The sequence below is a fragment of the Amphibalanus amphitrite genome, unplaced genomic scaffold, assembly GCF_019059575.1.
Source record: "Amphibalanus amphitrite isolate SeventyFive unplaced genomic scaffold, NRLGWU_Aamphi_draft 002103F_arrow, whole genome shotgun sequence".
Taxonomy (NCBI): Eukaryota; Metazoa; Arthropoda; class Thecostraca; order Balanomorpha; family Balanidae; genus Amphibalanus; species Amphibalanus amphitrite.
The window spans coordinates 3,402-28,898 of record NW_024883596.1 but is presented as its reverse complement, the minus strand read 5'-3'; the positions used below and the strand labels follow the sequence as shown (position 1 = coordinate 28,898).

General features: G+C 50.7%; 2 protein-coding genes across 2 annotated transcripts; one reads left to right on the top strand and one right to left on the bottom strand.

Moving 5' to 3' along the window:
• Positions 1-568: 568 nt before the first annotated feature.
• Positions 569-25,497, top strand: LOC122376330 (insulin-like growth factor-binding protein complex acid labile subunit; the record flags this gene model as incomplete). Its single annotated transcript, XM_043356145.1, has 2 exons — positions 569-906; positions 24,386-25,497. Coding segments are annotated over exons 1-2 (1,141 nt in total), but the record flags the coding sequence as incomplete, so codon positions are not given.
• Positions 9,770-17,314, bottom strand: LOC122376331. Its single transcript, XM_043356146.1, has 4 exons — positions 16,710-17,314; positions 16,345-16,521; positions 10,449-10,571; positions 9,770-10,155 (listed from the first exon to the last, which is right to left on the bottom strand). The coding sequence occupies exons 1-4, from the start codon at positions 17,010-17,012 to the stop codon at positions 9,964-9,966; spliced, it is 795 nt and encodes a 264-aa protein (XP_043212081.1). The 5' UTR covers positions 17,013-17,314; the 3' UTR covers positions 9,770-9,963.

Below are 25,497 nucleotides of genomic sequence, written 5' to 3'. Positions count from 1 at the left end.
ATAGCTTAATATACCATTTGATTTCGACCATTTTAGTTTAGTTTTCACTTTTCACTGATTGCCGGACCGTTCTGACCTTGCGCGAATTACGTCTCATCAAAGTGGACAGTAGACAACCAATAAAACTTTTAGTGTCCCACATTGTGAGAGACAAATCTCTTCTAATACAAACATCGTTGCCGCGTGTTGTGCTCACGCTTAATATTCTTAATAGCTTTGCTTTCCTTTTAACAAAAATTTAATCGAAATTAGATATGCTGGCTAAAAAAGATGGAGAGGCAATCTTACTTTGTTTTGCTAATTTAGCCTATGTCGTGTGAATAAACATTACTTCACTCAAGTTTGACTGATTTTGGTGCAGCGGAAAAAAAAACTTCGCCACAAAACACTCCTTTGAGGGTGCTCGTTGATAGCCCAAAGTCTACAGCGCGAATCAGATTGCGTTAATCCGTGACGATCCCTTTGGAGCACGGGCGGGCGGCGGGCGGCGGCGACGGCGGCGGCGGTCAGGTGTGGGCGGCGGCGGCGGCGGCGGCGGGCGGCGGCGGTGCCGGGCGGCGGTGCCTCTCAGTTTACTCCGGGCGCTCGGCGAGGTCGGGCTGTCGCCGTGTGGTGCGCGAAGTAGCACGGTGTGGAGCTTGTTGCACGTGACGTGACGCTCACACGAGTGACTCCGAGTGTGACGATCGCTCCCGGTGTGACGCCACACAGCTGTTTGGTCACGTGACGCGATCGGGTTGTGACAGGCCGTAACGCTGCGACTGGCACCTGGCGCAACTCTGTCACAGCCACCTGGCGTAACGCTGTGACTACCGGCGTGACCCCGTGACGGTGGCTGGGTGTGACGCTGAGTCACCGCGATGCGGGGTACATAAAGATGGCGTCGTCACGAGGACTAACACCCAGGTGAGACTCGGCTCCTTCCGTATGCGACTCCCCACTGGCGCCGGTCGAGGTCACATTTGGCTGGCCTCCAGTCGAGTGGTAGGTGCTCAGCACCCGGTGAAGAGCAGAGCTGAACCTTGGACCCAACTAATGCCAGCTGAAGAGCACGGCTGAACCCTGGACCGGTCGGGTACCGTGCAACTGGAACAGAGGCTGGCTAAGTTGAGAACCGGCCGGCTCAGACGCTGCAGAGTCATGTTTCACACTGCACTAATCCTCAGAAAGGACACGTTTCACCAATTAGAAGCCCCCATATAAGGGGCGGCGCTTCATTGCGCATCTGCGCGCGAAGTTCTCCTTGGCGGTACAGGTGTGGCCCCGCTGTACTGGCAGGTGGTGATGTAACGTTTACACAGCACCGTGCCGCTTCACATGTTACTGGCTCTCAAAAATGTTCCTTCACTGGACCATTAACAGCGCTGTAATCATCCGTATGTTTACAACTTTCTAGTATTGGAGGTTGATGAAAATACCGTGAATGCTCCTGCCCACATACAAAGTTTCGTGACTTATACAGGCCTGCTTTAGCTTGTTTTGTAAAACCAACGCTGGCATTCCTGATGGTCAAACTAATAAAGCTTGATTTTGACTACATTCACTTGTGCTGCAAATTATAAATGCTCATAACCGATCGTGCTTACTGCTTAGCAATAAGTTACGTAACATAACGTCCATATAACGAGAACAGACATTTGTGAAGTCGCGCTTCCTTTAGCTCACCAGCAAAACGAAACTTGCACGCACGCACGGTTCTGATCTGAAGAAAACATCAACTGACTTTTATCAACATACTCTGGTATCAACATTGTCTGCTGTCTAGTGCCGCTCATATGACTTCTGTGAAACACATTGACCCTTGTTCGCCTCAATGCTGATAACGCTCTTGATTTCGTAGAGAAGTGGCGAGTTATCAAGCAGATAACCTGACATGTTTCTTCAGCGTTCATTGTCTCCAAATAGCGATGATGGACAACATTGCAGCGTGCAATTTGCAGTGACAGTTACGGTTGTAACACCCTCAGTTGCCTTGTACGATTGTTGGAGTTGTGAAGTGAAATTATAAACTCCGACATGAACACGAACAGTACCAGCACATCACCACACATGGCATCACCTACAAATAGGCAATAATATCACTATGGCAATAATATCACTTATTGAAAATGTTTACTTGTCCGCTGGTCCGCTGTTGCCCGTTCTTTAGAAAAAGAAAATCGTATTTAAATGTCTGTAGACTGAACAAGACAAAAACAAAAGGCATCAGACCCATCCGATGAATGTTGGTGTCTGGTGACCTTTTAAACCTCCTAGCAACTGCATATCAAGACAATAACCGTCCATATTCCTACACCCAACATCACTCATTCATGTTACCTGCACCGATCGATGCCTACCAACACCAATAGCGCACGACGTTATGGCTAACATAGGGTGTGTCCCGCCCACGAGTAACCAGTGTTACCGACAAATACGGCGGCACCAAACCCAGTCCCGCCGCGGTCGTGCCCCTGACTGCGGAGGCACCGGAAAGGGGCCAGGCAGGCGGCTGGCAGGCCTCTGTCTCGGCTCGACAGGCCCATAACGCCCACCGCAGCCGGCGGGTCGGTCCTTATCAGAGGAACCGTGACGGACGTACGGACGGATACGCCCCCCCGTCCTTCCCCCCCCCCCCCCGTCCGGTGAGCCTCCCGCGCACCTGTTTGTTCCGGAGAGCGCGCGCTTTTGTTCCGTTTCCGCCGCCGCGCCCTTCCGCGCGCGCGCTTTGACGGCAGGGTGTGAGCCAACCCCAGATACGACCCCAGGAGGTGAAGCCTTGTTTGTGCCGATTCGGCCTTTCAGTGGGTCGTCCCCGAGAGTGTCCTCGCTGCGAGTGGAAGGGCGCGCGAGGAGGGGCGATTGATGTGGGTGATTGACAGCGGCGCTTAGAGGCAGCCATTGGTAGAATATCCAGCCGTCCATGTGGTGCTGAGCCTCAGGTGGTGATTCCCATATCCCACCACTGGGTCCGTGTTAGGAAGATACAAGATACGCCTAATTGTGTGTTATCCAGACCATGACAGATATATGTAAAAAACGACAATATATCCAAATACACAATTAAAAACAGAGCTTTCGGTAACAAATACCATCACTGTGTGATCAAGGTTACCGAAAGCTCTGTTTTTAATTTGTTGAGCTTTCGGTAACAAATGCCTTGATCACTGTGTGATCAATGTTACCGAAAGCTCTGTTTTTAATTTGTTACCGAAAGCTCTGTTTTTAATTGTGTATTTGAATATATTGTCTTTTTTATACGCCTAATTATACAGAAGCGCCAAAGATTCGCCTGGCTATTCAACACTATCAGTTGGGCGTAAGACAGGCTCGAAGTGTTGATGGGGCTTTTTGCCATTCAATTGCCATTGATTGCCAGTCCCCGTCCCCTTTGATATATATGCAATCGGTCGTAAAAGAGGCTCCCGTCAGCTGAATATGGTCAACAGAAACCTACAAATTGTTAGAGACTGGGTTCAACAGGTGTTTACCACTCGTCTGTTACACTGGCGTCACTCTGAGTAGGAGCAACGACAGCTGGTGAAAGGAGGGAGGGGAGAGAGAGAGAGAGAGAGAGAGAGAGAGAGAGAGAGAGAGAGAGAGAGAGAGAGAGAGAGAGAGAGAGAGAGAGAGAGAGGCGAAGGCGTGTCAGTTGCGTGCCATGGGAGGAAATTCAGGAAAATGAGATACGGAATCACGCTATCAAGGGCTCACTGCTCAGTGCCCCACGCAAACGTGTGATTGGAATGTCGAGGAGAGAGCCACCGCCGATATAGGTAGAACAGCTAAATCTATTATTGAAGTTGATTGACTTGCATAAACTTTACTTGCCCCTTATTTGTTTTTCAGATTTCATTTGTTTTATTTCTTAATTTTGTGGTGACTCTTAATTGGATTATTGTAATGTGGCGGAGACTGAAGGATGCCTGATAAATCGTCCTTTAGCATGGGTTTGATTCGGCGCCGTTGTTTTGACTTTGTGAACCGATGGTGCGAAAGCTGAAGGGGCTCAAATTCCAAATCAATGAACAATACTGAAAAACACGTAATGTTATATATATGTCACTCCTATAACTTGCGCCACAACCCTGACGCGAGCGGCGAGAATGAATGCTCTGATCCCTTTTGATCCCAGTATTTGGTTTGGCCGCACCCAAATGTGGCGCCTGGGCTCTTGAGCACGTCTTCTACTGGCTGATTTACAGACGTCACTCGACCCCACAGCTTCGCCCACTCAACTAGCTCAGCCATGACGAAAATCATCTCCTCTTCCTGCGCAGTTCGCCTATGCCCAATATCGCGTGTCTGTGCCTTATGAAGCATCACTAGTCGAAGTCCGTGACCCTGTGCCCTCGCGTCCATACCTGGTCTGTAACCTCACCAAACATGCTGTTAGCATGTATGCTGCCAGACCTCTCCCGGCTGGCTCTTTGCATCCTGTTGTGCAGAGCACCGATCGCTCTACGGCTCTCCAAAACGATCAACACCTGTCGGATGTAGCGTCACAAGCGACTCACGTCACGCAATCATCACAAACGTCACACTGCGTGTCGCAAGACGCCGCTCGGTAGACCCTGGAATGCGTAACGCCCAGGTGAACAGGTACTAGGTGCTTGGTACTGGGTGCCAGGTAAGTACCAGGTGCTTGGTACTGGATACCTTATCACCTCTATCGACAAATAACACTGCTCTCCGCCGATACGTGGCCAGACCGCCGGTTTCCAACTCGGGCCCACCCTGTCTGAGGTGACCTTGCGTCGGCCTCCGCCGTCAGAGCGTCACAAACGCCGCACACGCGCCATAAACACGCACCCCGCTGGGCGGCGCCGGGTCACGGGGGTCACGTGACGTGCGCCGCCCCCGCCCCCGCCCCCGCCCCCGCCCGACCGGGCGCGGGCGGGCGCGGCAGGAGAGAGAGGACGGGCGTTTCCGCTGTTGAGGTGACCAAACATATTTGTTGGCCGTGGGCGGGCGGTACGGGCGGTGAGAGCATGGTGGGCGACGGTGAGAGGACCAGCGGGCTGCTGCCAGCACAGCCACTCCACCGCCACTGCCACTGTCACCGCTACGACCGTCACTGGCACCGTCAGCACCAACGCCATACCACAGTGCTAGCACTGGTCTTGAGTTAGGCTTCAAGCATGAAGAAAAGCTGCGCGCTCTGCAATTACGCCATATGGTAGAGATGGAAACAAGCGAGAAAAGTTTGACCATTCACGCTGCGTTCTCTCGGATTAGTGCTCCCAATCATTGCTTGGTCAATTGTCACAGCTGAAGTCACGCACGGCTTCTGTTTTCTGCAACCTCACTCACTTGACTTCATGCAAATGACTCAATGCAGAACATAAGTGGGAAAATGTGTTTTCCAATCCCTCCTTAAAAAGGAAGAGATGGATGTTGATCGAACATGTAGATGACGAAACGACGGACCCTTTCCGCGTGGTCATCTACCCAGGTGCACGGATAGAACAGCAAAGGTAGAAGTTCGTTCTCCTGGGTCGAGATCTTTGAGGTCTGAAAGTCCATTGGCGTGCATGAACGTCCCACTCGGGTGACTGACTGCACCTTGGTGCGCTGCGGGACCTCGGAATGTCGGCAGAACTATCGCGTCATTTTGTCAGCCGCCGCACTGCATATAATAATCTGAACAGATGAGGGAGTGCCATTCACCGCTGCAAATACAGCTCGCTGTTCACTGTACAGACATGAGCCTGAATTCATACATGTTATGCTTAACTATAATGGAGTTATTCCTATACATCAGGCTTAGGAATTAAGATTGCAGAGACTGCAAGGTTTTTGGTTTTGTTTTGTTGGGTTAGGCCCTTTCGGTCCAATGAGACCATTTCAGAGCCGGGAGGATGATAGGATATAGGGGGACTGGGAGACATTGGTCTGGGCAGGCACCCTAGTGAGTCGCCGGGACTGAGCCCGTCCAGAGGCAGGCCACCCAGCCCCAAGGCACTCACTGCACCCGGCTACGGGGTGCGCTCCCTGGGGAGCAGCGGTGCCGCTCCAAGGGAGCAGCCCGCATGAGATAAAGTTGCCTGTCCAGCCCGGAGGGGGGGTTGCGGCGTGGAGGAGAAGGATTTCAGTATCCTGAGGATAGAAGCATGGAACGGTGACTGCAAGGACGGTATGGTCGCTGTGATATTTCTAAGAGGCGTGTGAGCCAGCGCGGTACTGCCACCAGGTGGTAAGTACCAGCGTTACGTCTCCCAATAACTCCTGGTTGGTTCAGGGCGTTATCGAGCTGTAGGTACTCCAGGGTGGCACCCCGCCGACTCCTGTCACCCGGGGCGGCACGGGCGGCGGCTCGCGCTGGTCGACAGCCCCCATTCGTCAGTATAGGGCGGTGGGACGGAACTGTCGTCCCGGCCAGCCGCCCCGCCCATCTGGCCGTGATGGGTGACGACGGGTGCCGAGGGAAGCGACGTCCCGTGCCGAATACTGAGGGAGCGCAGCGCAGGTGATACAGGGGTGCCACTACCCCGTGCACGTGCTGGAGATGGGATTAGTGGTGTAACTGTGACGTGAAACACCGTGAGATATTTGATTTGGCTGAGAACGTTCATCTTACTGCCCTTTGTCTCCCAAAAAAGGAACTCAACCGATGTTAAGTTGATAGTCTAGCTGTCAATGTCCGGCAATCAATGCAGATGCGAACATGTGTCGTTGGAATACCTACGCAATGCACCCTCAATTATGCAGTCTTGCAAGCATGGCAGGATGTTGGTCTGATGTGTGTACGACATATGTACGTGTTAGATTTACACCAGACAATCTCATTAGCATTGCCTAGACTTGGCTTTCTATGGAATCATACCAAAGTTTTGTTTTTCATCTAAGGGAAGAGTTCTTGTAAGCTCACAAGCATGCCCTCATCTTCCTAGCTGAGTTTTTTTTTCCTTTTTAGTTGCGTCCCCTACAGACTCATTACGAACACACCTGTTCAAACACATCTGAACCCGCACACCATTATTATGCTAGAAACCGATGTTCTCGGCGCCAGTTCCAATATTTGGATGACAGATATTATATTTACATTACTGCATATGCACCTGAAGGACGGTTCTATTAAAATAACACCGATGGGATGAATCCTTCCAGTGTTAGCAGAGCGCCGGTGATGCGTTCTTCATGCACTGTTTTTAATCGTTTCGAAGCATAATCTGTCATTTTACAAACTACTTACATTTTATGTTGTTGAGTCATTGCATGTAAATGTTATAAAATGTAAAGTTTGTTACGGAGCGAGCGAAGCGAGCGGAGTCTCATACTGAATTAAGGGAAAATCCTGAGTATGAGCGGCCGGCCGGCCGGCCGTGGGGACGCTCTTCAAAAGCTAATATCTTAGGAACGGGACATCCGATTGACAAGCGGTCTTCTTTACTGAATGTCACTTGGACGTAAAAGTTCTGTGGTGTGATGGCCACCATGCGTTCTTGCCAAACACCGCACGTGGCGCATGGTAAAGTTGGACATTTTTTAAGAACCCCCAAAATTGCAACCTCAATAACGGCACAACGGTTGGGCCGATTGAATTGAAACTCGGTACACAGTTAGGTCTCCATCAGATAATTCATCTGCATGTGTTAAGGTTGGGGTGCTACAGCACGTGCGCACGTGCAGGGGGCGCTCCCAGATCTCGAGAACGGCTGGGCCGATTGCGCTCAAATTTGGTACACGGTTGGGGACCAGTTAGTAGGGTGCCGTGCAAAAGTCAGTTTGGACCCCGCTTGCACGTGCGCACGTGCAGTGTGCCGCTTCCAGATCTCGAGAACGGCTAGGCCGTTTGCCCTGAAATTTGGCACATCGCTAAAGACCGGTTAGTAGGGTGCAGTGCACAAGTTAGTTGGAGGTACCCCCTCGCAATTTCGCACGTGCAAGGCCCATCCTCTCGCTCGCTCCGTTTGTCGCCCAAAAGGCGTTTTACTGGTCTTATCTTGGTCTTATCACTTAGCGTGACACATATCACATTTCTTCCTCGATGCTATCTGTGAAGCTTCCCAAATGTTTATAATGAAAAGTAACTTAGAGTTTGAATTTTAGTGTCATTTACATATCAAGGCATCGTATCCAGCTTCGTGCGGCAATGTTTGTTCAAAATGTTTCACGCTTCCTGTTTCTGCACCAAGTTGTTTTTTACTTTGTTGGACATATTTTAACTTCATAGCAATCGTTTTCTATTCATCATACATGAACTTGCATGCATAACCAAAACGAAAAACATCGGAGAGGCAGTGTTAGAACCAAGGTTGCGAAGTCGATGGATTTTTTGGTGACTCCGACTCCGATTCCAACTCCGCAGCACTAGTTAGAACTATCCCTTCCTTTAGGTCCACACAATATTAGTAAAGCCCTCAGCTCCGCTTAAAGCCATTTGCGCACTCACAATCGCCCAAAACTTTGTGCTATCGTCGTGCCGGGCTAAGATAGCCGGGACACTCCGCAGTCCGCTGAGTGGCGATAGCGGGCTGGAGTGTTGTGTCGAGTGACGATAGCGGGCTGGCCTCACACCTGGCCTGTTCCACAGGACTCTGACAGAATAACACACTCATCGAGCACAATACAGCTGTTCATAGTCGGCTACTGGTGCGCATAGAGATCTAACAAATTAACATTTTCCCTGTATGAAAGGTAAATATGCGCTCTGCGCATTATACCGGTGCCTATCCTAGATTTTTATGCTGCTTACAAATTTATGTAAACGGCATTCGCTTCCAGTTTATTCGACTGCACATTTATGTTTTTGCATTCTCTGAAATCGTCTAAGAACAACCGAGCTGTAATCGACTGTTGATTGTTCAACTATTCGATATACTCGACCTCTTTGCAATGCGCTCCCCGACTGATGCTTGAGGAACCCCATCTGACGGATCTTCAGCTAACTTTGCTTTGTGTGAAGTGGAGTCGAAAACATGCTTGAAGCTAGTGATATTCAACGCAAGGTGTGGCGTTTCCTAGTCAATATTGCAAAAGCATTTGTACAGTAGAGAGCTGACCACTGATTCAACTGAGCCTCAACGAAACAGCAGCTACCTTTTTGCAGTTCCGAGCTAACGTTGGCAATGCAGGCGGCACTTTTCATTGATGTTTGGCGTGGCAGGAATGCTTTTTGCCTAGCCGAAATTCCCCTCAATTAGCGACATCCGCTGGTTGTGCAATATTAGGCGTGTTAACGTCAGCATTAACAGCATTGAGTGATTTTATGGTCGCGTCGGATCGTAACCGGTCACTCTGAAGTAAAGCCGCAGACGCTTCTGTCAGACGCTGGCTCGAGCTCATGATGAATGCCTGACCATGAACGTCTTGCTCGTTTCAAGGCAGTGGCTTACGTTAATTGCCCATTGTTAGTTTAACCGAACAAACGTTTGCACTATAGCGTGTCGCATGCTTCGCCTTGCACAAAGCAACGAATACATTCTCTCTTTTGCCAACATGCGCCAATGAGCGGCACGACTTGTGCTGCCTCTTCCCCACCATATAGGCCTTCATTCGGTCTGTTTGAACAGTGCCACTATGACGACGCTGTGCTGTGTGTGCGCTGTAGCAATGTGTGGTCGTTATCTTGCGTGTTGTTCTCCGTGCACGGACAACTGTTCTGCCTCTGGCCGTTCACGTACCTCACACACCGCCCCTCAGTTTCGGCGCCCTGATAAGGACCCTGTCCGATAACAGCTGCCCACGTCTGGGAACAGGACGGTCTTATCTAGGTGCCTGTCCAGATAACGGGGCGAGTGCTCTGTCACATCCCTCCGCCCCTCCCCAGCGGGGCAGCACGAGAACAGGCCGTGACACCTGCGACCAACACCGCGGCGAGTTTATTCTGAATATCACAGGTGTACATGCTCCGCTACACCACCTCTTCCGCTTCAACTATCACATGAGACAGCCGGGTTCACTATCACAGCCAGCTTTTACATCAAAACCACAAAGTTCCTCTACATCACACATCTCCCCCTACCCCACATAGATCTCCGATCACCTGTTGACCTCCCACAAGCTGAGGCCGGGCAGCACCTTCCCGAAGAGCCGGCGTATCGATCGACCGACCTCGTCGTCGCTCAGCGTCGCGATCAGGTAGAGGACGAAGATGATGATGGCCAGGTTGGCACCGTTGCTGGTCAGCGGTCGGAGGGTCTCGGCGATGGTGTTCAGCACGAGTAGGATGACCTGCCAGGGAGGTAAAGGATGTGGGTCACTGCGGGCTGGGTGAAGTAAATTATCGAGTCACTGCAGACAGGGTGAAGTGGGTATGATATCTTTATTGGACGAGTGCAGTGGGCATGAGTTACTGGGGTCGAGTAAAGAGTGTATGAGTCACTTTGGGACGAATGCAGTGGATTATGAGATACCTGAGGGCCGGTCTAGCGATAACCCAATGTGACGGGAGGCGGCGAAGATGCGGAGCTTCATCAGCCCAAGTATGTTATGCTCAATGGGCGAGACTGGCATGATCATTTTACCTGTGTCAGGCAGATGAACATGTTGATGATTTTCACGGCTAGATTTCGCGCGTATGAGGCTTCCTTTTCTTCAATATCTCGTTGTTGTTTCTGCTCTTCATAGATCTTTTCCAGGGTATCCATCTGAAATTTAAAAACGAAATGCGAGCAATCATGGTATATTGTGCTCTTTTGGCTTGTTCATAACTTCTTAGTTGAATCGGATGATTACAAAAGATCGGCAAAAATGTACGACGTAACTTTGTACCTCAAAATGTTGTCTTAAATGGCGATGCCTGAATTTAAATGCGCTGTAAGTGATGCGCAATAAATACAGAGCCAACTACGTTTTACCGCAATCATATTCACCTTAAGCCACAGGGCGTTCTTAAAATGCAGCGCACTCCTCAAGGAACAACGCAGTTTGGTTAGCCCATGATCCTCTTCCTCGCTGTCCTCGATACCTCCCACTTATAACTCACGGTCATCGACACTGCACTACTATCATAGCCGCCCGATATGAACTAATCCCCCTCCCCACTCAAACAGTAAAACTGCAACAGACTGCGCGTCGCGGTCCTATCTCTCAGGTGGATACTTCCACTGGCGTCTAACTGAGCAGACGTCCAAGTTGGCGTCTAACTTTGCGTCTAACTGTTCGACGGAGACTTCCAAGCTAGACGCGTCTAAAGTTAGCCGTCGCCAGATAGACGCAGCCGCCGTCCAGCTAGACGCGTCTAAAGGCCGGAACACAGCTTTTAAGCTCGCAAATCGCATCTCGCTTTTCCCATTGCAATACATGGCATATTTTCAGCTCCCAACACGCAGGTCGTCTCGCTTTTACGCCGCGAAATCACGCCGGAACCTGCTCGGAAAACGCGAGCAGATCGCGAGCGAAACGCAAGCAAAATCAGACCGGCGCGATTTGCAAGCTGAAAAGTTGAATCTGTTTCAACTTTTCAGCTTCTCTGCTCGCGAAATGCAAGCGTAATAGCGTCAGTAACCATGGAAACCAAATAAAGCACCTTGGCTTACGGCAATTTTAACTAAATACTGGCGTGGCCTCCTGCTTTCAGCACATCGGTATTCATTTGATTGACAATTTTATACGTACAACGTATTAAATTGTTTAGTTTTTATATTTCGACGTTTAAAAAAATCTTAAACGTAGGTATCTTGTAATGCGGTCAACATAAAATGAGGAATCCGTGGATTTTTTTTTAAAATCTCCCCTTCGTAATTTTCTTCAAAATTCAGAAAAACATAAATTTGATTAGAGAATGGTAACTTTTACCTCCGTTCGAAAAATTATATGCCTGGCAGTGGCATGTAGAATTCGGGCTGTAGACAAATTTTGACATTGTGGTCCCACAGAGGCGGATCCAGCCAAGGGCGCACACAAGGGTGGGCACACGGGCCCGTGCCCCCCCCCCCCCATTCGAGTTGGGGGGCCCAACTCGAAGGAAGGGGCCCATTTGAGGCGGCCGAAGGCCGCCTCAAATGGGCCTCTAACTAATCCTTAGACCACCGAAGACCGTGTACAACGGGCCCTCAAATGGCCTTAAAGGGCCCTCAGATGGTCTCAAAAGGCCCTCAGATAGCCTCGAAGGGCCCTCAGTTAGAGTCATAGGGCCCTCATCTGGTGTCAAAGGGCCCTTAGATTGTGTCAAAGGGCCCTCAGATGGCCTTAAGGAGCCCTCAGATGACCTCAAAGGACTCTCAGATGGCCTTAAAGGGCCCTCAGATAGCCTCAAAGGGTCCTCAGCTAACGTCAAACGGACGTCAGAAGGCCTTAAAGGGTGTCAAAGGCCCCTGAGCTGGCGTCAGAGGGCCATGCCCTTGCGTCAAATGACTCTCCGAAGGCTCTAAAGGGTCCTTAGCTGGTGACAGAGGGCCCCCAGCTGGTGCCAGATGGCCCCCAGCTGGCGCCAAATAGCCATCAGAAGGCCTCAAACGGTCCTCAGTTGGCGTCAAGCGGCCCTCAAAAAGCCTCAAGGGGCCCTTAGAAGACCTCAAGGGGCCCTCAGAAGGCCTTAAAGAGCGTCAAAGGGCCTTGAGCTAGCGTCAGAGGGCCCCCCAGCTAATGTCAGAGGGCCCTGAGCTAGCGTCAAACTTAAAGTGCCCTTAGCTGGTGTCAGAGGGCCCCAGTTGGTGTCAGAGGGTCATCCATTGGCGTCTAATGGCCATCAGAAGGCCCAAAAACGATCCTCAGCTGGCGTCCAACGGTCCTCAGCTGACGTCAAGAGACCCTCAAAAGGCCTCAAAGGCCCCTCGACTGCTCAAAGGGCCCTTAGAAGGCCTCAATGGGAGCTCAAGAGACGTTGAACGGCCCTCAAATAGCTTGAAAGGGCCCTCTGCAGATGGCTAAGGGCCCGCACCTGAGTCAATAAGGGCCTTGTCAAAAAACGGACCTGAGAAACCTTGCCGGCCCTGGTTATCTGCGGGACTCCTACACTTACCTGAGTGGCCCCCGTTTACTGAGGGGCCCTGGTTATTGATGGGGTCCCTGGTTACTTAGCCCTCGCCCTGGCAGGGCATTTTTCATAACACGGCCTGGCAGGGGGGGTCGATGCGACCCCCCCCCCTCGCGATTGGCTCCTATGGCACCTAGAAACACCAAATTTGGTAGTTAGGTGGGCCCCCTGGAGTTCTCGCCCCTGTGCAAATTTGGTTGCTCTAGGTCAATATTTAGGGGGGTTTTGGGGGGTATAAATGTAAAAATTTCGCTAAAAACAGGTCAAAAGTTTTTCACTTATAACTTTTGATCTAATTAAGATAGAGCAAAGAGAAAAGCACCAGTGAACTCAGCACGTCAAGGCGCGTCGAATGATATACTTTTTAGCTTGCTGAAGTGTACTTAAAGTTTTTCTTAAATTTTAAGTAAACTTAAATTAATAAATTAAGTTAAAGTTAACCAAATTGCATCATATTGCATATCATTCGATTCGGCTGATCACCAGGAACACAATGATACCATTTTTTAAGCTCTAGCGTCATTATGTGCCAAGTTATTGGCAAAAACGTCATTTGACCTCAGTTGACCTCATTTGACCTGACCCATGGATAAGTACACCAAACAAAGAAGCACCAAGTGACCTGCTGTTAAGTACTGTGGTTTCAAAGCACAAAAGTGATAGAACGAAGCGGATATCTCCAGTATTTTCCGAATTTAGTATTTTCCCATAGGCTTAACATTACGACGTAATGACCTCTAACTGACCTCAGGTCAGTGACCTCAAAAAATCCGAACTATATGTTATACAACTCGGTGAACTTAGCACATCCTGAAAGTTTGAAGGAAATCAGTGCAAACCTGTGAATTGGACAGGTGCAAAAAGAAAATTGAAATTTGACCATGACCTTGTACCGGTTTTTCTGACCTGGTGACCTGACCCAAGGTCACCCGGACCTGAAATTTTCAGGTCATATGTAAAAAGGTTGCCCCATAGGCTGTGCCAAATTTGGCGGCGCTGCGCGCCGCCGTTTTTACGCTATCTTTGAAAAACCTTAGGGGGGGTCGCATCGACCCCCCCTGCCAGGGCGAGGGTTAAGGGGCGCCTGGTTACCAGAGGGGCCCATGGTCACCTGGTGGGCCCCTGATCAATTGAAAACCCCTGGTCATCTGAAACGCCCCTGATTACCTAAAGGGCCCCTAAACACTTGGATTCAGTGACATAGCAAGGGAGCGAGGGGGTACGTGCCCGTTCTCGGGTTTAGGGTTCCATCGAAACCGAGGGGCCCTGCGGCGCCAGTTGGTAGCAGAGGGTTCGCGCTGGCCGCACTTCAACTCGGAAGGACACCACAGGGCTTGTGGGGGGACGTTATTGGCTCCTATGTAGCCACAATTTTCTTCATAAAGGCCCAATGCCGGTTTCTGAGAGACCTCGCCGGCCGCTCAGGGCCCTAAGTAGTAACGGCCAACGAGGGATTGGCTGCTATGGCTCCACATCCGTCTGTGATAGACACACGGTCCACACCAGTGTTTCTAAAGGCACCCACAACGGCAACTGCGAGGCCCCTCGCCCCACCTCCAAGGGACCCCCACCAGCGCATCTTAAGGGCCTACATCGGCGGCTCTGAAAGTCCCCACACCGACGCCTCTGAGGGCCACGTACCAGTGACTCTGAGGGCCTCTTACCAGCCTCTTACTGACTCTGAGTGTCCTTGCCAGCCTATGACGGGCCACTTTCCACTTGCAGGCCATTTTGCAGGGCCACACACATGCCAATGATGGCCCCACCAGTGTCTCTAAGCCCTAAGACCCCGCAACGGCGCCTGTGAGGACCCAACACCAGCGCATCTGACGACCTTTCACTGGCACCTCTGAACGCGCCACACACCGGTGACTCTGAGGAGCTCGCTCGCTTCGCTCGCTCGTAAAATACCATGTAAATTAGGCATTAGTGTACATTAGGCACACTCCTCGGGCATAAATGATACTTTTGCTTGCCAATTTTCCACATTTTCTCATGCAAAGACCGTTTTAAAGAGACCCGTCTGCCAGTGAGACTGGACCCACCGTGCCTCCCTCCTCCCATCGAAAGGTCCTGGGTACATCCTTGCCTGAGCTGACCCCGGGCCCGGGCGCCCGGGTGACTCGCGGGCCCGGGGTCAGGTGACCAGCAGGTGACCCCCTCTTGGGCGAAATTCTGGTACGTGTCCGACATGCATCGTACATAGTCCTGTTGATTTGATTCATTGGTTAAGCATTAAATATAAGTTATAAGCTGGATCTCTAGTCTGTGATCCCGCATCGTATCAGATATAATGACATTTCATGTCGATGTGCCTAAAAAATATGCGAATATACGTGAAAAAGGAGTGCTGCTCCCGCTCCTACACATCTGGGCCAAACAGTGACCGGCCCCTGCTTCTAGCCACCCGGGGCCGGTCGGCCGGCCGGCAGTCAGTCGCTGCCCGGGGCTGATTTCTGAGGGACCTGCAAAAATGTTTATTAATGAAATGTTTTACGTAATAAATTAGATGATTAGGTACATGTACTGGCTCTGAGTCGCATTTGAGAAAAAACAGCCTAGCGTAAAAATATATATGTTTTGAAAATTAAGCTGGTACCGAAATAATTGTTTTACCGTGCATTGACAAACCAATTGCTCAAGCTTCAAACCAACCGAAATACAGCCCCGTGGGCCGTATTTTTTTTTTGGGGGGGGGGGGGCCCTTCGGCATGGGGGGCCCAGTTCGAAGGTCGTGCCCCCCCCCCATTCAAAAATCCTGTGTGCGCGCCTGGATCCAGCTCAGAGTTGGGGGGGGGGGGGGGCGAACCATAACAATTTATCGATTCTTTCCATGCCTCGTCCATAGGCGTAATGTTAAAATTATGCCGTTTGGGAGGGGCAAATGCCCATTCCCCCCTGGATCGGCCACTGTGGTCCCATTGCTTAGGATGTTCAGCGTTTCCAAGAGTAATTTCATGTATTTCCGTAAAACCATAACTACTTTGTAGACAAAACTTTTCAGAGTGGCAATGCGGGGTAATTTTGCCGGTGCTAGTGGAACAGCTTTGACGGTGCTCTCAGGATCGCTATATTGGAACGGCCGACTTGATAGGCAGTAGCGGCGAAACACCTTCAATTAACCCTCGCCGGCCGAGGGGGGGCGGGTGCCGCCCCCCCCCCCCCATAGGGTTTTTTCGCGATAGCTCCGAACACGCTGGCGATAGAGAGCTGAAACTTGGCATACCTGACCTTTGATCCAAGCCGCATCTTTTGACACCAACCGCATTTTTGGGTCAGGTCAGGTCAGGTCAGCTGAATTGCAAGTGAAAACACAGCGGACGAAGCGATTTCCGCGCTTGACGCGAGTTCGACGTGATTTGCAAGCGTGTGCTGTGTTCCGGCCTTAAGACATAGACGCGTTTAGCTAGACGCGAAATGGAAGTCTCCACCCTCAGTCTCACCCGCAGGTAGAGTCCCTCGATGGCCTCCTGCAGGTCACTGTACTGGTCGTTGATCTGGTGGTGAATCTTGGCCTCCATTTCCTCCATCTGGTTCTGGATGTTCTCCTTGTCTACCTGCACGTACTGGTCGAAATCGTCCAGCTGCTCCCCGAACAGCTCCACGCGCTCCATGCCCCGCTGTGGGTCAATTAGATCAACGTGAGACGGTGGAGCATGGGCCGCTATATAGGAATGAACAACAATGCACTATCTAATATGTCACAAAGAAAATTGAAATCAAGTATTCAGAATTATATTCTACCAAAATACTGTGTATTTAGCTGAGATCACATTCTTATAGGTACCTGCAATTATCAAATACCTACCTTTATGACCGCCGACATTTCCGATAAATCCGCCGTGTTTTTTTCTTTGATTTCCATTACTTGACGCTTCAGTCTTCCTAAGCGTTCATGCAGTTGCCTCAGCTCGGCACCAATGCTAGGAATTGAGCTACCTGGGTGGTCTAAAGACTGTGAATCGAGTAACTCTTCTTCGTCATCATCTTCATGGGTGCGAAGTGTTTGCAAACTGGGAAATTTCTGAAACGGTAAACTCTTGCGGAAAAACTGGCGCAATCTTCTCAAAGAGCGAGATCTACCAAAATTATCTAATTCCGACTCTGACATTAATGCAATATTGTTGCGATGTAGCGCATCCTATCTCGCTTCCCTAGCTGATTTGAATAAATGCATTTAATCTCCGCAGAACTTTCAACACAGAACACAGCGAGTTGTGCAAAATTTTTGGCTTGTCTGTCGCTAAAGAACCTTGCGAATGATTGGCTTCTTGCGAGTAAATTGTTTCCTTTTATATTTGTGAGACTCAAATGGCGTCATTCAGCGAACGTATTGCGGCAATTGTGACACATGCGACAATTTTGGTTACGAATGCAGAGGGCGGCATCAGCGGTATACCGCTGATGCCGCCCTCTATTGATTCAATATATTGAAAAACAGTAAAAATGCTTGGAAGAGCTCGCTTCTTTATAGCAGTGGCACTTTGCGTCCGCATGCCAAAAATTATGCTATGTGGCAAAAAAAAAATGCTAAGCATCGTACTCAACAAGTTGCAAAAGACATTAGCCTCAGGTAGTTGTGGGCCGTGCTGCGGCTGAAATATGTGTTAGATGTCCGTTTCTCCATCTCATATGAAATAATTTGCTGCAATGGTCCTCGAGGTATCAAGAGTAGCCGGATAGGTATCGGACAGAAAACTATTTAAAACGGGCTTGTCCACTTCGGTTTAAACGTCACAAGTATTGTTCAGAATTCCTTTTATTTCCCATTGTTTACCAAACCAACGCACTTTAAGAATGTTGTTAGTTGTTGCAATACCAAGCTATTATCAGGAAAAGTTCCAAAGCGCTTCTTGCTCATCAGCGCAAAGCCTGAGTCAACAACCCAAAACGTTTAGCACGGTTATTTCTTTCCCATGACGCATCAAACAGACTTATTCGCCATGCACTATGGTCTGCAGGTCACATATGTGACTGCATGAGAACCTCCTCTGAGCTCAGATTGCACGGGCATGCAGCTCTCTCCCGATATAAAACGTGCCACGACCCCACGCATTGTCGAGCTAAGGGGCGGTTCCTTACTGCAGCGCGGCACGACCACTGCGCGCCCTCTCGGGGTCGTGCCCATGCAGGAACACTCACTGCTCTCGTGAGGTCATGACCTCGCCGTGAGTGTGCGCCAGCTGACCCGTCGTGACATTGTCATCCCGAGCAGTTCCGGTCGTCTGTGTTCCCCAGTTCCAGTCGCGGCGAACAAAACACTCGCAGGGCGGTTAGTGGCTGTAAAGTGCACGTGCAGGCGTTATTCATTCCGTGAACGTTGTGAGTCAGGACCACAGCTGAAGAGGCGCCGCCGGGGCCACCGGCCGTGAGTCCCCATCCGGTCCACAGGAACCCAAATCGTGACTCAGAGCAGGCTGGACGGATTCGCTGCCCGCCGCGCCGTCCTCTCTTCATAGGTACGAGATGGGGCCAATCAGGGACGTTGTAGCGAAATGAACCGCGACAGGGAGATGTCACAAACGTTACAGATTAGCCGTTTTCACGACGAGCTTTCCGGCGAGTGCACCTGATTTGACCAAATCTGCACCTAATCTCTTTTACAGCAAATATCTTTATTTTATGAATTTATTCCAGTGTTTTAATCGATGATGCTCTCTGATAATATGACAAAGCAGGCATATAAGCAGTTATTGCAATGCTACCTGACATTTACTAAGAGACGCACTGAACCTGATTTGGCCAAATCTGCACCTGATCTGCACCAGATGTGCACCAAATGTGTACCAGATGGCCGTCGTGAAAACGGCTATTATCGGTTAAAACGGAGAGGGATGTTGAAGTAGAATATTTTTACTACCTTGCCCTCCCAGAAAGGACAAAATGTCCAAATTTGTTAGCCGTGTGCGCACAACGTCAGTGATGAATGTTTCATAATCCATTACATTACATGCATGATAACCAGGGCTATGGTTATGTATCACAGCTTTAGTTTGTCAAGTTCACAGCAACCTCCATTACATCAGCTCTGCGGTATTCTAACTCCACCCTCACACCGATATAAAGCACAAAGACGACTCAATGTTTCACCAGGTCATAGACACAACAAAAACATAACTTTCGGTGACCACAAGCGACGATACAGTCGTCCACCTATTTATGTAGCGTGTCACCTAATGCCGGCTCCTAACTCTGTTATCAGCCGTGGTCTCAGCAGCTGCGCCAACTGACAGCTTTATGTGAGGCTAGCTGAGGGACAGCTGCATGTCCGTCCACCTATAGTCGCATGTCTAGCTGGCACATGCGATCTAACAGAGTGGTTGATCTTGCATATCCGTGTGCCATGGCAATGACTAGATATCACCTGTTCAGCATTGGCAATTGAATAGGGCGTCGCCACATTGTCTGCGCCTGTCAGGGGCTTGACGCCTGACCCGAGCGGCCTCGCCCTCAATACGTTGCACTGGGTCTACCCTCTCTTGTTTTTGTTCAGCGTTAATTTAGCCTGACCTCCAACTCTGTCATACTTCCAATCCATTGGATGACAACGCGAATAGATTACGATTTGTCCCACTCTATCACTGCGAGCTCCTTAAATTAAAAAAAAGAAATCAAATTACCGTATACGTATATTGTTTCAAATGCAGCACAGCACAGGTCCCTTATTTAGCAGATGGCGGGGCTGAGCAGTCGTTGACCAGCCGGTCCTGTCCCGTCCCCTCCAACTGATGTCGCACCCATTTAAGTCGCTGTGCCGCCCACGGTCGCCGGAAACATGAGCCTGCCGCCGGTCACGCGACCTTGCTGTCGCCCCGACCGGCTACCTGTCTGCCCCCTCCCCTGCTCCCCCCCCCCCCCCGCTCTGACACGGGCCGAGCGCCGCCGCTTGATTGGATGACAGGTTTCTGAACCGCAATCCGCGATGGCCGCGATTACCCGACGTGGTAGCAGCCTTTCAGGGAGGAAATTTGTGCTCGCTGCAAGCCAGCCAACCCTTGACTTTGATGTTTGAATTACCAATGAAGCAAGACAGGATTCAATGTCGGACATGCAGTAGCGCTTACACACGACATCAGTCGCTGGGTCTTCACATTTACCGATCAGGAAAAGGTTGGAGTGCGGCAGGTGCAGTGATGGCGACTGGGCCGCATTCCAGCCGCATTCGCTCACCTGCTGGTAGCTATTTTGACCCAAATAAACGCATCATTGTAAAGTCGAACATAGCAATGATGTTTTGATATTTATTACAGCGACAAATATATTGCCATCATTCGAATGATGTCGTTGTTTTTGACAGAAGTTCCCAGAAGAATGATTGGGCTCAAGGCGCGCCAACCCAAGAGTCACAGATATCATGTTGAGCCTTGGCCAGTTCTAATGAACGATGTCGGCAGAAGATTTCGGCAGTGGCGTCTCGCGCCCTAACAACAGGATTTTCCCAGCTGAGTTCGGAGAGGACCAGGCTCAGCCGGACGGGTTTCGGACCCGGAGAGGGCAGAATCAGCCGGCCGGAATGTAGCGGTCTCGCCTGCCCTCCATCCTCAGGCGTCACATCAGCCACATAAGCGGATTACGTGGGACGTATTGTGAGCGCTGTCACACCGGCTGCCAGATGGTGTCACACCGGCTGCCAAATCCTGACGGACCGGCCGCGGTAGGAGCGGGCTGTCCCTGGAAGGATTATACGCACAGCCGCCGGCGGAGAGGGCGCATTCCTCGCGCCAGTAGCTTCCAACAGGTAACGCTGACCGAGAGAGCGCTAAGTATAAATGAGTGGGTTTGGTGCAGGTGTCACAAGTCCTACCTGAGGTCTGGATAGCACAGACGGCGGCAGAAACTAGTGGAGCTGTAGATTAATGGTGGTATTGCCGTCGAAAAATATAACTACGTCTATGAAGGTATGGAATATGAAGATAGAGAGATACTCGTATGCTTAGATCATGCTGCAAGCTTCTCAGAGTGAAGCGAAGTGCTCGTGAATAATGCAATTTGCATACAAAGTGAAACAAAAGTAGGGTTACTCCATATTTTATAGCCAATGCATGAACTTAAGCAAAGCAAAGTATCGCAACGTTTCTGCCGCACTTCCACAGCCACGGTAAGCTAGCAGATGGCTAAAGTTTGCATTTTCATGAGGCATGAAATGCTTACATATGTTGAGTTTTATTGCTACTTAACACGCATTTATTGAAAACCGGACAGCAGACAGCTTACCAAACACCATTGTAACAACATGAGATTCCCTTTTGGCATTCATCTTATGATAAACGTATTCAGTCATAAATCATTCGAACGTCAAGCTCGTCAACGAAGTCCTGTGAGAAAATCAATAGATGCACCGGGCCACCCGATCTGTTTTCAGATACAGACAGCACGTTAATTGTCATAGATTGACTGCTGCAGGTATCTATCCATCTTGTATCCGAGTAGAGACTCGGATACTGGAGGCTTCGCCGTTACCAGCTCTGTCATATGATGAAATCACATTCAGCGATCGGTTTTTCTCCATCCCACGACAGCCGTATCTCATTTATCATAGACACACTGAAAACTGTGTTACACAACTGGAGACGCTTCGGGGAATCGTTAATGACGTATCACGATTTCCGGGGGCTTAGCTGACCCGACTTCATTTAACTCATCGCTTGACGAGTCATCATCGCCTCATCCTGACCTTGCTTGAAGTGTTAGTCTTATAAACGGTGCTGACAACGCTAGGCAAGCACTGGTCGACCTCGTCCCTTGCACCGTGTCCCCATAGCTCTGCGTGCGGGTCATGTTTTGTCGCGCTGGCGCTCGTGCCTGATGGTCCACTGATAGACCAAACCAGTCCCTCACCACGTCACTAATGACGCGCGAGCCGGAGACGTCTGCGACGCACTGGCGGCGACCAGCGGCGCACCAGAACAGGCCAGTCTCTGGAACGAACGTGACGCCACACGGCCAGTTATCAGCGATGGGCTTGGTGCTCTCATTACATGCCTAGGCTAATCCACGGTTCATGATGAGAAGATTTCCATTTAATGCGGGATGGAAGAAAATGGCAGATGGCCTCGAAAAGCAGTGAGAAAAGCCGATTTTAATGAAGATAAGGAGATAACCAGCATCAAAGAGAATCTCTTATCCGATGTTTTCGATTTTCGGATTATATCGCTGATCGATTGCTATTTTAACATTCTACATTCCTGATTGCACATGTTGAGATATCTCGGCGGGGAAGAACTTTGATAAAATGATTGATAGGTTACATCGATCACATACTTCCCTAAAAAAGTTTGTGCTTTGATGAATCAGCCAGAACAAATTTACACCTGGCGTGCGCTATGCATACAGGTTCCTGGTTTGGCGACTGAAACTGAAGATAAGCCGCGGAATGTTCGTAGAACATATCATAATTCGTGCCTGTGCTATCGGCCGTCTACATAGCTACGTGATGGCGTGTTTGACGTTCATTTACGGGAAATGTGGCGATGAATTTTGATGCGCTTCTTTTAATCACATGTTTCTAAGAAATGTGTGATTTAACCCTCGCCGGACCTATTGGTTTTCTACATACGCGCCGGCCGAGGGGGGGGGCGGGTACGACCCCCCCCCTCGCCGTTTCGCCCCTGGTGGAGCTAGCGCGTCGCGGAAAAAACGAGCGTGTGCGCCGTTACGAGACGCAGAGATTGGTACCCGATTTTAAGGTCCTAGGTCAACCGGTGACCTCTGAGGTCAGGTCAAGTGCCCCAAGGTACGGTTCCGTTTTTGGTGAATAACTTCGCAAAAAACGGCCGCAGAGCGCCGATTTTGGCAGCATCGTGTTCGTCTCGCTCAGGCGCGTCGAATGATATACTTTTTGTCTGGGTCAGGTCAACTTGGGGTGTTGACCTCAGGTCAAGGTCAGGTCAGCACCCCCAGGTCACGAGGTTGGTCGAAAGAGGTCATGTCGCATATCATTCGATTCGGCAAGTCTTCCTGAGTCCATTGGTGCCTTTCCCGACTCGCTAGCTCAATTTGATCAAGAGTTATTGACGAAAAACTAATATGACCTTGATGACGTCATAAATGACGTCACGAAAGGTCAACATTGCAAAAGTGACGCATCTAACCTTGCAAGGAGTGCATCAAATCACGATTCTGTGTGCTTGAGATAGTTGGAGATCGTTCCCGGCGCCAGAATAGCAGTTTTCATTTTTCCCCATTGACTTATAATGGTGAGGTCACGAAAATGACCTGACCTCATATGACCTTTAGGAAAAATCCGAGATATACAAGTTGTGGGACTCATAATGGATACTAGATCCTGCAAGTTTCATTTCCCTGTGACATCTCCTCTGGCAGTGAGGGCGTTGCGAAGTTGCGACATCTGAAGACCGTGCAGAGGTTCACTTATGACGTCATAGGTCAGTGACCTGACCTGACCCAAAAATGCGGTTGGTGTCAAAAGATGCGGCTTGGATCAAAGGTCAGGTATGCCAAGTTTCAGCTCTCTATCGCCAGCGTGTTCGGAGCTATCGCGAAAAAACCCTATGGGGGGGCGGCACCCGCCCCCCCCCCCCCCCCTCGGCCGGCGAGGGTTAATCATTATTTCGATATCTGTTTTCAAGAAGAGCCTTATGAAATTCCAAAGAAGCTGCAAAAAGCACTATTATTCGAGAGTAAACGATTAATCGTTTACTGGAACACGTTGCAAAACGAAAAGAATAACGGCTGTACTCCGCAACACTCAGATAATATCTCCCCTTCATTTGAAGTTTAGATAAGTAGAACATCAGACAGCACATGTCTCAGAAAAGACTGTACGTTTGCGTCCTGACTCGTTTTTTTTTTTACGTCAGAATCACACAACTTTTGCATAACTACATACACCCTTAACTTTTTAGTTGCGTTATCGTTGGCACCCCTGCCAAAATATGCCTTGAAGCGGACGTGATATCTTGCAATGCACTCTTGAAGTGACGCATTAGACTAATCCCTCCTTATGTGGGTTCAATACGCTAATGCCGCCCTACATCAGAAACCTTAAATGTCAATCAACAGCATCGCCTCGGCTTAATCTCAATGAACTGAAGCCTCATTTGTGAAGCGCTCATCAACCGCGCTGATATTTCCCTTCGATTATTACCCTAAGCCGGTCTGAGCACCAGAATTGCATGCACTGACGTATGCAATTTTTCGATTCTCTATCTGTGCATCCAAGGCTGTGCACGCGAGCTCGGGACGCGGCCGGGTGCGGAAGGCCCTACTCGGCCAGCCCAGCCGGAGCCACCTCCTCAGCACGCCCCCATATGGTGCAGAATTGCTGACTCAGCACTGACATACTCCAGCGACCACCGCGGCGGCGGCGGTGAAAACTGAGGTCATCCCAGTTAGTGTGCTCATTTGCATTCATTTGCATGTGCGTATGTGTGCATGGGTTTTGTGCATAACCTATAAATGGCTGGCTTGTAGCAGGGAGTAGCATATATGAATGAGACTAACTCTCAATGTTTGTTTTCACAGATGGTGGCTGGCGGTGGTCGCAGCCGCGGCCGTAGCAGCTGTGTCTGTCGCTGCTTCTCGCCCAGCTGAAGCAGCTGTCACGTTCACCAATGCTGCCGGTGTCTGTCAGCAGCTGGCCGGCTGTCACTGTCAGCAGCCGGGCGCGCTGCACTGTCAGCTGTCAGACTCTGCCGAGCTGCGCGCTGTCACCGGCCGCCTGCCAACGCTCCCGGACGTCACCCTGGTGGACCTCGTGCTGCGCGACCTGTCCTCCTTGCCGGGAGGCCTCTTCTCGGGCGCGTCGCTCCAGGCTCTCCTGCTATCCGGGTCGCGGGTGCAGTCGCTTCCCGCTGACCTCCTAACTGGTTTGGAGACCTCGCTGCGTGCGCTGGGTCTCGGCGAGAACAAGCTGGTGGACGTGCCAACAGCGGCGCTGACTGGTCTCACTAGCCTTGAGCGGCTTGACCTCAGTGGTAACCAGCTGCGCCAGGTCAAGGCGGGTGCTCTGCCGGCGCTCGGCAGTCTCGCCGAACTGAACCTCGCCGAAAATGAGCTCTCGAAGCTTGATGTTGATGCGTTCACCACTTTGATAGCGCTGAGGACTCTGTGGCTGGAGGGGAACCGTCTGAATGTCACCCAGCTGTCCAGTGGCGCCCTGCGGCCACTGGTCAGTCTGGAGCGTCTCTCGCTGGACCACAACCTCCTGGCAGGTCCTCTGACCTTTCAACTGACCTCCGCCCTTCCCGCTGACCTCACCACACTCTCCCTCGCCGACAACAACCTCACTTCCATCTCCTCGGGAGCGCTGACTCCGCTCGCCGCCCTCACATCGCTCGACCTCAGCGGAAACAGGATCGACGTCATCGATGCGCGCGCGTTCGCCGGTCTGCCGCGACTGCGCACGCTCCGGCTGGACGGCAACCACATCGTGACGCTGCCGGCCGGTGGTCTCTCTGGCCTGAAGGCGCTCACTGAACTCGACCTGAGTAGGAACTCACTTCAGGCGCTCACTGAGGACGTGCTGACCCCCCTGCCGGCCCTGCGCCGCCTCCTGCTGCGGGACAACGACCTCATCCAGCTGGACGGTCAGCTGCTGCGAGCGCTGCCCGCCCTGAAAAAGGTCGACATCGCAG